This window comes from Solanum tuberosum, unplaced genomic scaffold (assembly GCF_000226075.1).
Source record: "Solanum tuberosum cultivar DM 1-3 516 R44 unplaced genomic scaffold, SolTub_3.0 scf00004, whole genome shotgun sequence".
NCBI lineage: Eukaryota > Viridiplantae > Streptophyta > Magnoliopsida > Solanales > Solanaceae > Solanum > Solanum tuberosum.
In genome coordinates this window covers 1,125,681-1,136,323 of record NW_006238930.1, presented here as the reverse complement: position 1 = coordinate 1,136,323, position 10,643 = coordinate 1,125,681, and the positions used below count along the sequence as shown (strand labels likewise).

The following is a 10,643-nucleotide window of genomic DNA, read 5'->3' as shown; positions in this document are numbered from 1 at the left end:
TCCATATATAAACCCGGCCCAACTTCTGCAATACTTCGGTAATCTCAACTCATCAAATATTTTAAGATTAAGATGACTTATTAATGAACAGAGAGTTGCTCGGATAATAAGAATCAATTTTAATATTGTGATTTTGAAGAAAAAAAAAAAAAAAGTGAAAGTTTCTAGGGAGAAATAAGAAAATGTATAGTTCGGTTAAATTTATTTATAAATATCTATATACTAATTACTATCTAATATGAACTAAATATATTGGACTGTAATTAATAATTGATTTTGAAGGACAAAACAATAAGAATCAAAATATTTGCAGTAGTGGGTTTGAACAAGCTAAGTCATATATAGTTTATCTTTAGTTAAAAGTTGTCAGTTTTTTAGTTTTATAAGAGATGATGAGCTGTTATATATGGTGCCATGCAAATCATGAGTAGATAACGGAGAGTGAATTTTTAGTAGCAAAATTAAATTAAATGTACTTAAACCTTACTCACAGATTCGGCTACTGTACACCATCTTACTACAATTTTAAAAAGTGTGTGAAATAATAAAATAAACAAATATTGATATGCCTTGGATGCCATTTGGGCTTCCACTGTTTTCTTTGGGGGTAATCTTGTAAAAATATTTATACAATCTTGTTATTTAAAACATTACTGCAACTCATAGTTAAATAAATTACTGTTTATACAATCTTGTTAACTACTCAATAGCATTGATTGGTAAATATAAAACAAATTAATATTATAGTATTTAGATAATATTAATGGTATAAAAAGATTAATCCATTTGTTCATCAAAATAATAGTCGAGAAATATATAAGGAGTATTCACTCCATTTCAAATAATTAAATTGCAAGGGTGTTTCACACCCAATAAAAAAAAGAAGATTAGGACATAAATCAAACATTACTTTTCATTTTTACCCTTATTAGTTATTGTCAAGCTAATCTTTAGAATAACTAAACATTAATCATAGTAACTAATTTCAATACTAACTAAATTTTTAATTCATTTCTAATACAAAATTCCATACGTGACTCTTTAAAATGACTAAAAAAATTCTCTTGAATTATATCAATTGAGTCTTCATTCATATAATCGATTGTCAACTATTTCAATAGAATCTTCAAAATTAAAATTCATAAAATATACAAATGTAGATGACAAGTAGAGTGTAACTCCGACGATGGAGTATTAATTTGTCAATATAGTGAAGAATGTTTTTTATGAAAATCTCAGCCACATTAATGTAAGAAATTTCTAAGAAAAGAATTTAAAGCAATTGAAGTTTCGTAAACTTATCACATAGAAAATTCAAATGAAGGTTAAAAATGAAAGAATATTTAATTGAACAATTAAATTAATTTGAAATATGAAAAATGAAAAATGAAAAATGAAAAATGTCTCAATAATTCAATTATTTTGAAATAGAGAGTATATTTCTTAATATATTAAAAGGAGCTTTATGACATGAGGGATGTACCCTCCAAGTGACTGATCCTTGAAAACTGTGTGGTTTCTCTGGTGCTTAGCCTTCTTCCCCGCTGGTTCCAATTGCTGGGTTTTGCGGGAATTGCAGGCTCGCTCTTTACGGAAATCAAGACATTTTACTAATTTAACTTTTTTTTCGTACCTGTTATATACTATAGATTAATATAACTTGATGAAGTTAAAACAAAAATGCATAATTAGTTAATGTAGGTAACTTAGAAAGTGGAGATTAGGAGAACAATAGATAGACATATTTGAGAGAGCAGGATCAAGAAATGACAAATTAATAGGGCAGGAGGTTTCGTATTTGGTCGTACGAAATTAGGAGATAATTAAATCCCAAAGTTAAGAACTAGCCAAGAGAAGGCTACGAGTACCAATGACCTTGTCTCCCTCTTTTACCTTTCACCTTAACCCATTGTCACTTTTCTAACATGCCCACTACCATTCCATCCGTTCAACAATAGTTGTTCAGTATACTATTTTGAGATGTTCGACGATACTTGTCCACTTTATAAAATCAATGGATAATTTTACATATAATTCCTAATTTACCCTTATTATTAGTTATAGTCATTTCCTTATTACTCCCTATGTCCCTAATTACTTGTCCACTTTTAAATTGACACACTTATTAAGAAAACAATTAATGACATAGTGAGTTTACCATTTTACCCCTATTAATTATGAAGTGGATGAAAAGTTCTACATTTTTCAAAGTAATTAATCATTTAATTGAGGATATAATAGGTAAAAAAAATATTGTCCTTTCTTGATTTGTCAAAATGGACAAGTAATTAGAGACAACTATAAAAGAAAAAGTAAACAAGTAATTAGGGACAGAGGGAGTATTAATTATATTCATTTCCCTATTACATTTTTCAAGACATTATATTTATTATATTCAAATGATTATATGGTTAAATTACTCTTCTATTTATAATTTTTTAAGAAGAGTACAAAATCAATAGTAGACAAGTATTGTTGGACAGATACAGTATTTGATATATGATAAAAGAAATTATTGTTACGACATCCCTAGAAAAGATTCTCTCTCGATACGCTCCTTGCCTTTTTCTTTAACAATTGCTTTACTTCATTACGGCATTCACAAGTATCATCCTCGTTCGAATTGACAGGGAGCTGGGTGTGACATCTGGCAAGGTATGGATTCAGAATTCAAAATCTTACTCAAAGGGAACTTCCACATAACTGGTAAATCTTGCATAGTAGCGGAGACAAAATTTTCACAAAGATAGTGAAAATATGAAGAACATTAAAAAAGAATAACCTATCAATACAATCAATTGACATCCCTTGAACAAGGGTGGCTCCACAAGTCTCTACCTTTTCTAGAGAATGTTTTAGTTAGTAGTAATAAACTCCAAAATCCATTTTGAAGTCCAATAGCGACAGACTCAGAGACTTAAAAATGGCGCTTAGAGATGTAAAGAAGCTCAGATTGAGGTTTCCAAACTATGCAAGACAGAGAGGAAACACATATCCCTTCTTTACCTATCTCATAAAGCAGCCTCACTTCTAAATCCAAGAATTGAGCTGAAAACAAAGCAACAGAGAGAGAAAGAAATATAATGTTTAACAGACTCCAACTATCATCTGCATCATCAAGAATCAAGTACATTGGTCGATCTTGCCTCCCTAAATAGTCAAGTGAAGAGACTAGCCACGATGTGGCAACTGGTAACCAAGGCCAGCGACTACTGTGGACTATTAAAGGAACAGACTCATTTCTCCAGTTTTCTACTGGCCAAAGGCATTTCAAGGTTCATCCAAACATAATCAGCTTTGTGTCAGACAGAACATGCCTGTCAAGTATCAACAGACAACACAGACGTCTACCCTACAAAAAGGAATGACATCTTAGCTTTAAGACTAGATCTGCTTTTATTGTGTTTAATGAGGGGTTCACTCCAATAATGGTTTTTGGATCGTGGGTCAGCTTCCTGCTGAATTACAGAGATAGTGAAACGACTGTGCTTATCAGAGGAGAATGTTAAACAGCTCACTGTAAAATCAGATCCCAGATGCTTGCGTACCCACTGTTCAAGAATCTATAGAACCGGTTGTTAGCAAGAATGGATTCAATAAAAGCAATCTTAAACATCATGCAGCTAGAACTTTGGTCAAAAGATTGTAGACTTCTGCTTAGCTGTGCAGCAAATGGAAGTGTCAGCTCAGAATGATTTCAGAGAAAGGAAATTGAGTAGTTCATTATCTGGCCAGAGTATGGCACAATCTTTGTTTTTTTTAGGATGGCGGTGTCTGGGCAAACTTGTGCACACCTCGACTATTACAGTGGGTACCTGCTACCTACCACTAGCACAGGTAAAGCGTAACTCTGTCAATCAAGGCTTAGGAAGATGGAAAGAAATCGCCTAGTGCTTAATGCCTCCGCTGGAATTTGAACTTGAAACCTCATGGTTCTACCTCTCACTTCATTGACCACTAGACCACACCTTGGGCGAGTATGACACAAACTCAACAAGTCCTGCAGCATTTTGCCCGAAACCATAGATACTATGCCTGCTGATGTAGAGGAATCTGAGATTTCCAGACTTCGATTTTAAGTTCAGCCACCAAAGGAAAAAGGAGTACCAAGACTAGATTATGCATTTGATAGAGATTAATACGATTTGCACTCTTAATTTATACTTGACCTAGTTCCTAGGTACTACAAATGCATTGAAGGAAAGACAAGGGAGGGAGAAAAGGTGGGTTTATACAGACTAGAAGCTAGGAGGAGATGCTACTCCTAGCCAGTAGATCAACACATGCTTCACCCAAGAATGTTCAACTGACCATGAAATAGGAAGGATAATACATCAAAATACAAGAATACAATTTATCAACTCCCTAGGATTACCCATTATGTTTAAGTGGACAAGTAATATTTCATATATACCCTTTAGTAAGTGTCTCGACCAGTGCATGAAGCTATGGATGAACATGGGGAAAAGGAAGTATCAAACACTGAAAGAGTAGAGCAACAAAGACGAGCATAAGAGAATTACCCATTTAAACCTCATCTTATACGGACCAAAATGATGTCTAAGCGAGACAATCAGACAAATAATATTTTTTCTTATATACCCTATAGTAAGCATCTTAGTAAGTGCAAGATGAAGGTAAGGATGAACATGGCGGAAAATGAAGCATGAGTAACAAAGACAAGCATAAGAGAGTTACCATGAAAACCTAATCTGATACTGATAATAACACACTAAGAAAGGCACAATTTCAAAATATAAGAAATACATAACATAATTAAGACAGCAGCAAATCATTATAAACATCATTCCTGCAGAAAAGACAAGGGATTTGAATAACTAGCATAATGTCTAACTATCCTACAGTTCGATCACCATCAACATGTAAAGTAAATCAGCTGTTGGTAGTTGTGACATAAAGAAGAGCTGAGATGTAAGATCACAGAGATTTTTTGTTACTTTAGTTAAGAAAAGCAACAAGAATGTGCTAATTACTTACAAAGAGAAGATCAATGTACATAAGCTGGAAACAAACTTTATCTTACAACCATACTCCCGAATTGTCCATCCCCACGGTCATCTCGAGAAGATACCCGACACTCAGGTCTTCATGAAACCTCATCCAAGCAAGGAAATGTTCTTAACTTCTTCCTCTCGAATACCACCTCTCAGCCATTAATGTGCAGAATCAAAACCTTATCCAATTGCTCACTTCAGCTAACTAGGGGAATTTGCACATGAATTCGAACTTTTACCAGATAGATTAAGTCATTAAGATGGATAAAATTTAAGCTTGAGAATCTAGCCTGAGGAAAGTTCAATGATGAACGGCAGGCAGTACGGAAATTGAAGGAAACAAGACTGCTGAATCATCAAGATAGCTAACGTCCCGGTAAAAAGTATGTTGGAAATTTAAGCTAAGCACTACTTTAGTATATTGAAGCATCAAATCTTGGCTCATAGAAGCAGACTTGGCTGTTATATGATTGAAGAGCACACCCAGCAATCCAAGACCACGCCTTCTTATCGACATCATAAAGAAGGCCTTTTCCTTGGTTCCAAGATGTGAAACATATTAGGTTATCCTGTCCAAAGCATTCAAATCTTTCAGCAGATAGTCTTAAAAGTGCACGAAAATATCTTGGAGGCATCCTGCTTATCTCAACCCAGACAACTTTTGTGTGATCTAGTTCCCATATCCTCATACTTTGAAGAGTACTATAGAGCCCTATCCTTCCAACCAAAAATAGGCGTTTGTGAGTTCCAGCAACTAGGTACCCATCCAACAATGAGCGTGGAAACTTAGCAGGGATGTGTTCCCACTGCCCTGTATCCAGCCGATACATCATCAAACCAAGTGGGGAGAGAGTTTCCAAATACAGCCTTGAATCACAAAATGCCATCTTGGAGGAACAAAGGTTTACAGCAGGCATTGTCTGGTGAAGCGACCATTTGTCGATCTTTGAATCATAAACCTCCGTTGGCAAAGACCTGTCACCATAAATATCACTGGTGGCAATAACTTTAAATGACCTATCCTTTCTATCAACAACCATAAGCAACTGCCTCTGCTGATTATAATGCATGCTAGGCAATGTCCTCCAAGTCTGTGTCAAGGGATTACAAACTAAAGTTTTGAATGTCAACACATCTAATCCTGAGAAACAAACAAGACCTCCTGAAGACCCAACTAGCCAAAATGCCCACTGTGGTAAGAAAGTGAATGGTATTCTAAACCACTGTTTCAGTGGCAAGCTAAATACCGAACACTGAGGGGTCTGTGAATTCTTCCAAAATGTAAGAAGGCAGGGTCCATGGGAGGGCACTTGGGAGTGAAACCTCAAAAAGCTATGATCTTGCAAAATTGAATTCCACCTTTTACAAACAGATCGGAGCCGAAATATCATGAACGGTGGAACTCTAGCTAAGATTTCATTCAGCAAATCTTCTGGGAGCATGGCCCAGATATTATCTTCCATTTGAACATCTGGTTGAACCGCTTTAGCAAAAGTGGTTACAGTCTCTTCATCCAATCCCCTTGGTTTCGTCTTAACCACTTTCTGCCTTGAAGGGCTTGTGTTTCTTGATCCAATACGCCCTAATGGGCTTGTATTCCTGGAGCCACTACTTCCAAAGCTGCTAACTTGCCAGTGAATACTGTCCTCTTCTGGCAAAGACCCAATTTTTACCTGTGTCGAGTTCAACAACCCAGACCCAGATTCCGAAGATTCCGCTATTTCAACCATTGAATCAAATCCCAGAAATCCCCACTTAGCTAGGGCCTACGAATGTGGGTACAATTAACCCCCAAAACCCCAATTCAAATTGAGCTGTACACACCAGACCTAAACCAAAGTAACTTCAATCAAGGCAAAACTCCAATTAGGTTGAATTTACAATGTAAACAGTTCTCCATAGAACTTAGAAATGCTCAATTTTGATTGATGAAAACACCACCAACAACAAGGATCATCTGAGGGATAGATCGAATCTTTTTCCAACTGGGTTTCACAGATCCGATTCGAACAAATTCGAATCTTGTTGGAGGAACTACAGATTTGAGGATAAAAATGATAGAGAGTTGTAGAAAAGGGTTACCTCAATGGCGATTCAATGTATAAATTATAGGCATATCGCTATCCGTCAAAACCAAATCCTGTATGTTATCATCTCTCCGTTCTTGCCTCTTTCGTGAATTGCGTTACGATATATGTTTTTTCTCCACTACAGAGTAGGTAGTAGTAATACTTTTCAGAAATTTAGAAATACACCACTGTAAAATTTTATGAAAATTACATAATTTTTCAGAAGAGTTTGCTAATTTTGACCAGTATATTGCTTATCCAATTGTTTGCAACAATTTTTTTTTAATAAAGGAATAATAAATAAAATATGAAAGAAAAAAATTATTTTAAATAATGAATTTTTGGGAATTTTATATATTCTCTAGATTCTTATTTTAAGAAGATAAAAAGGTTAAACAAGTTTTTTTCTCTTCATCATGTCAGTCATTTATATACGAATTTCGTATATATATAAATGTGATTTAGATTTATTTTATAATGATTGTGGTATTCGAGTCAATTTTATGTACCTTAACTAATTCTACGGAATATCTGTCATCTGTCATCTCTCACCAACAACAAATACATGTAACTTTGTCCATCAACATTAATTTGTGTTGAATATCAAAACTTAAATTTAAAGCAAATCAACTAGATGTCCTAATTGAGGACTTTTTGTGCGTATTTCCTACAAAATTCAAATGGTGGCTTGACAAAATCTCTTGAAGTTTGAATTCTCAAATGGTTTCACCATGTTATGTGTTACATATGGTATAAAACTTTTAAGTCAATCAGGTCTAAATTGTAAAACAATCTCATAATGTAAATTGTAAGATTAGCAAAAGCGCATTAATTATGGAAGAAATCATAATTCATAAATATCCGATACACCAAATAATCCATTTAATTTTTTATTTTATTTATTCAAATAATCCATTTAAGGAAGATGAAACCTCAAGAAAATTTTATCTTTCTTCCCGTTGAGATAACAAAATCATAACATTGAATATTGATAACCAAAATTCCAAAAATAGATAACATTTAATCTGCCTTAGGAATTTCCCCAAAAACTAAACCTTGAAAAAAAAAATTAAGAAGATAATGAATTTGTTTTCTTTTTAAAAAATAATTTTAAAAAATGATAAAAAATCAAAACGGGACAAAAATACGTTCACGCTTCACATGCAAAGAATCCAAATGGTTATCGTCTTGCCTCTTTTGACAAAACAAAACTTGTGATTGAAAAATTGAAGTAGAAACAAAATCTAATTTAATAGTAATTACAATGTTTTAAAATATTTAATTGCTGCAATGATTGAACAATTCAGAATAATCAATGAAAAAAAAAAGACTTGTTTTTTTTTTAATTATAGAAGACAGGATAAAATTAGAAGAGTCGGTTATTTTTGTCGTTAATAAATAACTAGATTAATTTAATTTGTTGCGTATTTAAAATAATGAGAATTAGACAAATTGAACTAACTATTGGTGGAGGCCACACCACAAGAACGCTAGCTGTCCACTCACAGGTCAACAAATCAAACTTGGGTACTACTACTAAATTATTACAAGTATTTCGGTGCAAATTTTTTTTAAAAAATTGAGGGCCTTTTCGGGGTGAATATGTAACAACTCCAACATTAGAAATATTCAGATATTATAATCGTAAAATTTAAAGTTACAACAAAAAATAGAACTAACAAAAAAATTGCAAAACAATAATGAACTAGTAAAAAAATAAACTATTGAAGAAAGATGAGAAGCTTAAAGGGTGTTTGGATTGACTTAAAAGTCGGTCAAACTTATTTTTAAGTCAGTTTTTTATTTTTGAAAGTGTTTGACAAATATAAAAATAACTTAAAATAAGTTAGAAAGTGTTTGACAAGCTTAAAAATAACTTAAAATAAATTTAAAATGACTTGAAATAAGTTAAAAACCAAAAGTATGTCTCCCTTACTTTTTATTTTTGACTTTAAAATCATTTCAGTTTGACTTTTTAATTTTAACTTAATAACTACTTTCTTTAATCCAATCCAAACGGGCTTTTAGACTCGGACAAAGGGGATGAGAAGGCTATACGTTTTTCTCAACAATTTGCATAAATCGACATTTCTCATCTGTCGTCCTTTTAACTAGTTGTCAATTGGGCCTGGGTCCCAAATCAACCTTTGTGAAGGCCCTAATTTTGCTGCATCTTTTCAGCCCAATAACTAGTTGTGTGACATCCATATAGGTATTGATATTGGGCCGAGGTTGGTTCACAATAGAAGACTTCAAAAGTTTAAGCTTTTTTTAGACATAATACATAAATATGCTTTTTAACTTTACCTCATTTTACATTTATGTCCTCCAACTTTAAGTATGCACAAGTAGACACTTAAACTTGTATAAAATTGAACAAATAGACACTCACGTCCTATGTGGCATCCTACATGTCAATTTGCGTCATACGTGCTGTCCGTTGTGTATTATGCCACATAAAACTCATGTGTCTACTTGTTCAACTTTATACAAGTTTAAGTGTCTACATGTGCACACTCAAAATTAGACGGTATAAATGTTAAATGAGGCCAAGTTAAATGGCATATTTATGTATTATGCCCTTTTTTATATATAAAAATTATAATCTTTGGATAAATATATATCGTTGATTTGGTTAGATTTTTTTTTTTCCGCTTCAGAGCAAATTATAGGCTTTATGCAAGCAAATTAATTTAACCAACTAGTAAATATCGAATTCAATATAATTATACAAAAGAAAAGGACTAATAACTGCAAAGTTGGTAAACAGTATTTTGTTTCAAATACTAAAAAGACTTTTGTCAATAAGAAAATATCGCACAAATTGTCAAAAATTACTTTTATTTATATTTATACCATTTGGGTCGTTCTTATTACCCTGTTTATCTTTACTGACTTTAAATTACTTTACCTGAAAATGTAAAACATTACATCACTTAAAATAAAAATAAATTGTATTTAATTGCATGTATTATTATAGAATGTAGATATACTACATAAACATTATTGACCCCACCCTTTCCATCTATTTATTTCTCTACCGACTCAATACATTTATTTAGTCTTAAAAGATTCATGTATGGTTTATTACAAAACAAAATCTTGGTGATGGATCAATAAAAACAAATAAATATACACTAACAACATTAATTATGAAAAAGGACTATAATTAAATTCTTGATGAACAATGCCTTTTTCTTTAATTAGCTTTATATGGACAAATAAAATCAGCCGAGTTAAAAAATAACAAATATCATATAATTATAATTATATACAAATGAAAAAGACTAATAATTGCAATGTTGTTATCCATCGTTTTAGCACCGATTGTTCATTTCATTTTCGTTATAAATAAATTTAAAAGCTATACATCACACGATTATAAGCTGTGCACAATCAAGAAGACTTTTGGATAGACCTTTAGACAGTCTAATCCAAACTGTTCTTCCGAATCCTCCAAAATCCCATGATTTCATAAGTCAATTATTACCAAATCATTCACATTTTTTCACTAAAAATATTTTTACGTATTTGAATTAATTACCGTAAAAATATACAG

At 32.6% G+C, this 10,643-nt stretch overlaps 1 protein-coding gene across 1 annotated transcript; it reads right to left on the bottom strand.

The window, feature by feature from the left end:
* Positions 1-4,776: 4,776 nt before the first annotated feature.
* Positions 4,777-7,271, bottom strand: LOC102597456 (F-box/kelch-repeat protein At5g15710). The gene has a single exon (XM_006338261.2). The coding sequence runs from the start codon at positions 6,743-6,745 to the stop codon at positions 5,429-5,431; it is 1,317 nt and encodes a 438-aa protein (XP_006338323.1). The 5' UTR covers positions 6,746-7,271; the 3' UTR covers positions 4,777-5,428.
* Between the last annotated feature and the right edge of the window lie 3,372 nt (positions 7,272-10,643).

Excerpts from the sequence above, each read along its gene's own strand:
- LOC102597456 (XM_006338261.2), bottom strand. The coding sequence starts at position 6,745 with ATGGTTGAAATAGCGGAATCTTCGGAATCTGGGTCTGGGTTGTTGAAC.